The sequence below is a fragment of the Stylophora pistillata genome, chromosome 2 (assembly GCF_964205215.1).
Source record: "Stylophora pistillata chromosome 2, jaStyPist1.2, whole genome shotgun sequence".
Taxonomy (NCBI): domain Eukaryota; kingdom Metazoa; phylum Cnidaria; class Anthozoa; order Scleractinia; family Pocilloporidae; genus Stylophora; species Stylophora pistillata.
This window is the reverse complement of record NC_142520.1, coordinates 31,186,815-31,194,314: the sequence shown is the minus strand read 5'-3', so window position 1 is coordinate 31,194,314 and position 7,500 is coordinate 31,186,815. Positions and strand designations below refer to the sequence as shown.

The following is a 7,500-nucleotide window of genomic DNA, read 5'->3' as shown; positions in this document are numbered from 1 at the left end:
AGATTGCGAGGATCACCAGGTAATTCAAAATGGAGTTAAGAAAGAGCACTATCATATTGATTGGCTACTCAAACTTTGAATGTCCTCTGAGCAACTCCCAAGCGGGGATTTGCGCCCGAAAATATTTCATAATTGTAGGAATAAATTAGTTTAAATCATCTTTTTGTTCTACATCATCTCACTGTCTTATTATATACTTAATAAACAATTATTCACGTCAGTATCAGTGGTCAGCGGTGGATATTTACCACTAGCCACCTCCAGTTCGATGAATAGTTGTTACTTACCAGGTGATATTGCTGAAGACCATTGTCGTTAATCAAAAATGTTGTTACCCTAAGGTACAGTCCTGTAGCACCCTAATGAATAATTTAATAGTTTAGATGCGAACGCTCAACTGGTCCAAAGGAGAGATCAAAAATCAGTTAAGTGATGATCCACCCCGACAATGAACTTTATCCTGTCGTCACTGTGTACACCGTGGCGTGACATATTTGCATATCAAGTCACCATAACACTTTCTACTTTAACTCTCTCAAACGATAATATTCTTCAATTCGGTTTTGTTTTTTTTGTTATCAGAGAGGGCACCGGACTCAGTCTTCCTCTGGCACGACGGCGCACGGACCCAGGCCCTCATCAGGATCATAAATCCAGTAAAATGACTGGGAACCCGACCAATAACAGATTGGAAAATATGTGTACCAGGCAAAGATCACGTGAAAACAACGGGAAAAATACTAGTCTAGTGAAGTGTTCATGTTTTATAAAAGGTTCCTCCCATTGATGTAAAAATTTCAATGAATTACTCTTAGAATAGCCAGGCAACTAGAATTATTGATGTAAATTTGTTGGAAGATGAGGTTTACGTTAAATTTTGATTTTTAGGTCGCGACGATGGTAAAAAGATATGTTAGATTTTTTAATGTGAAAGTGGTTCTTCTCCTGTATCTGTGTTCAAAAGATTCCAGCACCTAACCTGACTTATCAGGCTTATTGATTTACAAGTTCATTTCAGCATTTGTGACTGTATTAATATATATAATGATAATGATAATGATAGCTTAGTCCTTTAGAAGCGAGTTTGAATTGTGTGTCGGTCGTTATCGGGAATTGTTTTCACTCGCCCCGCTTTTTGTCCGGTTCAACAATGTCTGTGTTGCTCAGACGAAGGGCTAACGCTCCAAAAGTCAGCTGAAACTCTTTACAGTTGCCAATTTATATTATCAAGTCAGTTGATAAAACCAAATGATCTTGTGAGAGATAGCGAGAGGTGTTTACAGGTAGCCAAAGCTTGCGGAATGAGCTTCTGCAGACTATATTAATGTTTAAATCTTACCATATGCGAAATTTAATTTAAATTTGAGTGAAAATAACGTTACCTCGCTTGAGCGTTTGTTCCTTTGCGTCTTGTGAGTTTTCTAGGATGATTTCCAGCCTTCCAGTTCATTTTTAAGTCAGTTGCCATGCGACCGTTTATTTCCAAACTATTGCCTGTTTGCAACATAGACATATTGGCATATTTTCATCATTTTAACGCAGGAGGGTAGGCAGATACGGTTTTTCCGAATTGATACGATAACGAGTATGCTATTGACGTTTTTCTTCGATATCGATACTATGACGTCATTGAGTAGAATGGTAAGTCACGTGATTTGATTGAGGGAAAATAGGGTTATCCCGCACTGTTAATGTCACGCAGCACCCCATACTGTAGGACCATCAACAAGACAGTCAAAAATTTAAAACCGGATTAAGGACGTACTAAGTCGAAGCTCACGATTGTCGATCAGTTCACACTTGCACCGCTCACATGCCACTTAACTTGGTACCCTGCGGTGCTCATTGCCCGCAAACTCTAGCCTTTTTGATTCCTTATCAGGAGTTGGTCACCGAGGTGAGACAAAGCGCGGGCAGGTCACGTGTTATATGGAAAGCCTGGATACCTTCCGCAACTGTCGATATTTTCCGAGTAGACCTCGTAGACCTGGTGTCGAATGTTTGGTTTTGGTATGGGGCCCATCCTCAATACGCAGGCTCAACGTGCAAGCACTAGCCACCTGAGATGGATGTGGCCAGCATGCACTACTGTTGGGATCTTTCTCTGGAAATTCTTGTATTCTAATCCTGATCCAAATCAAGTATGTCTCTTGGAATAGACTGAAGTAATGCAGTAACATTCCGTCAAAACAATCACCTTTGCGACATGAGCCTGTAATCGTGTTAACGGGATGGGGCCAAGGCTCACAAAGCAACCAGGTCGACAATCCGAAATTATCCCATGGTTAGTTAGGCATGTGTGCTCCAACAAAGCTGAATTTTCTTTTTAGCAAAGGAAGACCGCTTTTTGGTGCTCTTTCAAACGTGTACCAAACTGACGTATGTTCTGTCCGATATACTCGTGGTCGCACTGCACGGAATACTATAAATAGCGTTGGTTTATACACGCAATAAGTGTGATCACGAGTATAAGGGCAGCTAATATTAGTGCGCATGTACGAGGACCTCTGATGAAGGCTCTAGAACGTTGGGTCGATGAATTGTAATTTCCCCAGTTACATTCATTTAATCGTTAGCATCAAACCTAGTCTGATGGGATGAGGTTAGGTTAGCACCGCCATTTTGCCGAAATCGCCGGAAAAAAGATAACACCAAAATACAAAAGAATTCAACAACCGAACTTGATTACTAATCACAGCGTTCATCTTCTCTATGTGTCTTCCAAGAAATGACGAAAACGAGATTCCTTGGAGGCGGTCATATTTCAGTGTAAGGTACTTCGCTTCGAAATACAGGGGTCCAAACTTGTGCAAGGTCCCGGGCACAGATTTTTCCCCACGGACCTCCCGCCGTTTAAATTAAATTAATATCTTGACGCAAACTGGTTGGAGTCGCTGGTCGTCACGTGAAAAATGTACCTTTGTTAGCAAGAGAAAACTTCAACATGCAGAAAAAGTGATCATCAAGAAAGACTGTGGTTAGATTATTAAAATACCGAAACTGCTGTGATAATGCTGTGATGGGTCTTTGTGTCCAAAGAAATATCTGTAAAGCGAAAATAACCTGTGTACATTGAAGATGCAATCAAAGCGAGTTTAACTTAAAAAGTTTGTGTGATTTTCTTGTCGAGGACTGTTCAACTACCATTCTTGATTGAACAGCTTCACCCAACCTGAGTTTAATTTTATTTGACAGCATATTTTTCTTTACATTTCTCAAGTATTGAAATTAGATTCTCCAGGCCAAACAAATAATTACTATCAAAATCTGTTGATGGAAATACATGGGCAGTGTCGATTATTTTTGCATCAACTAATAGGTTTTTCGGGGAAAGCTGGTGCATGTTTTCCACTGTTTCAGACTGTTGGTGGGAATTCTGGTGTTTTCCAAACTTCTTTGAGCTGTTAGCTTCATATACAATTAGGATGGAGCTTGCAATAAATCTGAAGAGTCTTTGAGTTGTGAACCACTCTTTAATATCCACAAGGTTTGCAAGTAGCTGCCCCAAGATATCAAATGTCATCTCCAACTGTATACTTCCTAAAAACTGATGAAAACCTAGAGATGTAAGAGGAAATGATTTATCAACATAAATATGGTGATAAGCTACAAAATCATGAAATCCTAAAACCAGGAATATACCCCATCCTCGATTTCAATCTAGATGATTCAAATATGAAGATGTGGAATTGGATGATTGGAACTACTCAACAGGCTCGGAGAAAAACCATTGGATGGTCCTGGTTTCCAAAATTAATGTGAACAATTAATGTAATTGTCTTTGATTGACAAACAAGTATCAATTCCATGCAGTTTACGTACGTAAAATATCGTTGGAAAAGAATTGTAAAAAACTTTACATTTTTCAGCATCCTGTACTGTAAACAACTTCCGGCACCATTCATCATTGAAGTGTTCATGGCAACAAGTTTGGTGGTTGTAAACCTGATAGTAATTCATTACATATCAAACAAAACTAGGAGTCTTTCAAACTAATTAAATCAAGATAGCTACTTAGCACGAAAAAAGATACAAAATGAAATAAACCTTGCCATTATTTATGCTGTGAAGCTAAACAGCCCTTCACAAGTACACAACACAGATAATAAACAACACTCTTAATGTCTTAAAGCGAAAATACACACGTGTGAAATAAACCTGGTTCTCTATGGCACAAGGTGAGACAGGCCACTACCTGTGACATACCATGAACTGCTGTAAGTGCATAACACAGCCATAGCCAGCCATACCATAGCCTGCCATACCATAGCCAGCCATACCATAGCCAGCCATACCATAGCCTGCCATACCATAGCCTGTCATACCATAGCCAGCCATACCATAGCCTGCCATACCATAGCCAGCCATACCATAGCCAGCCATACCATAGCCTGCCATACCATAGCCTGCCATAGCCATAGCCATAGCCAGCCATACCATAGCCTGCCATACCATAGCCAGCTGTACCATGGCCTGCCATACCATAGCCAGCCATAGCCATAGCCATAGCCATAGCCTGACATACCAAAGCTTGCTGTAAGTACATAACACAGACAAATGCAGTGCAAATGTAATACAACTATTTATTTAAAGCCATGTAGTAAGACAGCCAGCTTCATGGACAAGAACAATTCATGTTTACACTCATTTTTAACTCGTGGATTTGCAAAAAGACTTCAATATGCAAATGTTCATTTACTCACTCATTCACCCACTCACTCAGTTGTAATAAGTCGGCTCTGAACTCGAGAGAGCCCACCACCTGATCAGTGAGTGTAACAACTTCATAATGAAATTACTGGTGTTCTCTTAAAAACCTAAATTATATTTAATAATAAGGAGGAAGATCTAGGGATAACTCACACCTGGCAAACATTGTAAATGGACCATTCAATATTTATTAAAATCTTTTTTTGAAACTCATTCATTCAACCTGAGCTGTGAAAAACCACTTCAATAATTTATACCTCAAAAACCTTTTCTTGAGCATCTGATTTCTCTTTATTGCCATGCATAAAGAGCAATACAAAATGTGACATTTGTGAGTTACAATTAACATTCTTTGAGCCATTCTATTTGATTTGTATCTTTTTTTTAAGGCTCTGAAAGTCTTTGCAATCATGATTGATAGAAACTAACATAGGGTATGTAGAAACTTTTTTTTTCAGGAAGAAAGTAACAGAAAGAAAGTTAGAAACTTTCCCTTGTGCTTAATAATTCATTGACATAACATCATGGAAATATACCATAAATCCGAGAATGCTGAAACCTGTGACTTCCTTCAGTGGCCATTTTTTTCTTCTTCTTTCCCTAAATGTTTCATCTGCATGGTCATCCCATGTCACTCTTCCCATCTTAATGTCCATGACACATGGCAATTGAAACTTGTTTGTTATGTTCTCCAGTTTTAAATACTTTGATGTATCTAAAATCAATCATTAAGGGTCTGGTAACATTTGTTCAATAATTTTAGCCCATTACTTCTGTGTTTTTGAAGTAGGCCAGAAGGAGGCACATATTAAGTGAGACACTCCCAAGGCCTTGTTAGCTCTCTATACTAAACATTTCAAGAACTCCCTTCCTGGTGGTTAACAACTAATCACCAAAGTGGAGGTGACTTGTGGTAGCTATTTACTGAACTGCTAAAACAGTGAGGTAACATAGCAGAAAAAGATAATTTAAACTCATTTATTTCCACAACTATTACAATTTTTTAAATGCAAATCTTGCACTAGTTACTTGGAGGTGACTTATAGAGGACAATTAGAGTTTGAGTTGCCAATCAGAGCACACCTTCAGCCTGTCCACTGTGTTGGTATATTACAAACATATTTATTCCATATTACCCCTTTCCCTCTGATCTTTGTGGTACAAAGAATGGAAACAAAAGGAATGTTTTGATAAGTAATTGAGTGATCTGAACTACCACTCTTTGTATGAAATTTTGAAATTCTTAAAACAAAAGAGATCAGACCATTTTAGTAAACTAGATTGTCTGACATGTGGATAATGATATATAAACTACAACTGCTACTATTGTTCAGGCCAAGAATTAAGAAGAATGACAAAATGGAAATAAATTTACATGTCATGTATCAGGAACCTGACCTTTTGATGCTTAACAAGTCTCCATGACCCCACCCTTGTTTTTGTACAGCAGAGCAAATGATTGCAGGTATTCAAATGATCCCAATCAAAAATCTGGAAAGGTGTTGATTTCTTTTTTTCTGAAGTTCTGCAAATAGCTACTTCATCCCAAAATTAAATAAGGCTTAAGATAAATTTAAGTCATGTATTAGTTTTTGGTGCTGCTGTTGGGTTTTTCACTTGTATGCATCATTCTTTAAGGTGAAAATTGTCTCTCTAAGCCATTCACCACAAAAGCAGACTACTTACTTTTATACTCCAAAATTAAACCACATGTATGACCCTAATAAAGACTTGACACTTCTGGTTCAAATTCCCCTCCAAATTCTTCCCTTTGTGAGGGAAGGTTCAAATTCCCTACCCAGGGCCTGCAGAAAGGTCAAATACCATGGATTAGTTGAAGCTTGGAATTGATTGGCGCATTAAAATTAGGAGATAAGCTTCCAGTTTGATTTGTTTTCCTCAATCAAAATTCATGAAACTGTAAGATGGATGTTTATTATTTTTTTCAGTTTCCAGCTAAGATAAGATGCTAAGTAAAATGCTAAGAGACACTGAGTTCTACTTCCTTTTCAGAAAAAGGGCTTAGGATACCTATTTCCACAATCCCATGATAGTAAGGCAAAAGTCTTCTTAGCTGCAATATCTCGTCTCGTTTTTCACTTTTATTGAATACTGTATCATAGAAAACAACCTCTCTCATCCCCTTTGGAGGTCTCTGTATTGGTTTAAGGACACAGCCATCATCAGTCAGTTTCAATGGGCCTAAAAAATAAGAAATGTAATTATCTTAGGATGACTGACTGTTTATCTTCAACTAAAAATTCATCAATCTCTGGAGATCTTCTATTAACATTTTGAAAATGAAACGGAAATTCACACTTATATTTAAAAATCCAAGCTCTCACTGATCCACAACATCGATCATCAGGGTGTCAGGATAAGAAACTCAAACATTGATGAAATAACCCAGTTGAGAACGCTTGAATCGCGAAATTTAATGCCCTTTTATCACATTTTTCTATTGAAATACGCAAGCGAATTACCGTTTCGCCGAAATCGCGAAATTAAGTAGCAATATGTTAAGGTACGTGGGTGAATCGATCGCGCTAATTGAACACATTAAAACTTAAGAAACTTTTCGTGAGCTGAACTAGTACAAATTAACGAATAATTCGTTTGTCAATTTAACGAACTCATAGGGTTTCACCTTGAGCGGCATGTCCAGCCACCTGATAAGGATATGGCATCAAAGCAACTGCTACGCTGGAACTTCCAGTTGCCATCCTGTGACTAAGTCCTCGACCGATAGATCGGTCGATAGATCGGTCGATGCTCGGCCGAGTATCGGTC

The 7,500-nt window shown here is 38.3% G+C and overlaps 2 protein-coding genes across 2 annotated transcripts in view; one reads left to right on the top strand and one right to left on the bottom strand.

Annotated features, from left to right (window-relative positions):
* The window catches only part of LOC111328025 (coiled-coil domain-containing protein 6), a 12,677-nt gene extending 11,657 nt beyond the window's left edge, over nt 1–1,020 (top strand). The window contains exon 9 of the mRNA XM_022932368.2: nt 583–1,020. Within this exon, the coding sequence (XP_022788103.1) occupies nt 583–651 (69 nt within the window). The 3' untranslated portion in view covers nt 652–1,020. The remainder of the gene's footprint in view (nt 1–582) is intronic.
* Nucleotides 1,021–3,162: 2,142 nt separating this feature from the next.
* Nucleotides 3,163–7,500, bottom strand: part of LOC111328026 (inositol polyphosphate multikinase) — a 4,570-nt gene continuing 232 nt past the window's right edge. Inside the window, exons 1-5 of the mRNA XM_022932369.2 lie at nt 7,358–7,500; nt 6,742–6,912; nt 5,247–5,425; nt 3,861–3,945; nt 3,163–3,558 (exon numbers count right to left, since the gene is read on the bottom strand). The exon at nt 7,358–7,500 is cut by the window's right edge and continues 232 nt beyond it. Coding sequence (XP_022788104.1) covers nt 3,185–3,558; nt 3,861–3,945; nt 5,247–5,425; nt 6,742–6,912; nt 7,358–7,433 — 885 coding nt within the window. The 5' untranslated portion in view covers nt 7,434–7,500 and the 3' untranslated portion in view covers nt 3,163–3,184. The remainder of the gene's footprint in view (nt 3,559–3,860; nt 3,946–5,246; nt 5,426–6,741; nt 6,913–7,357) is intronic.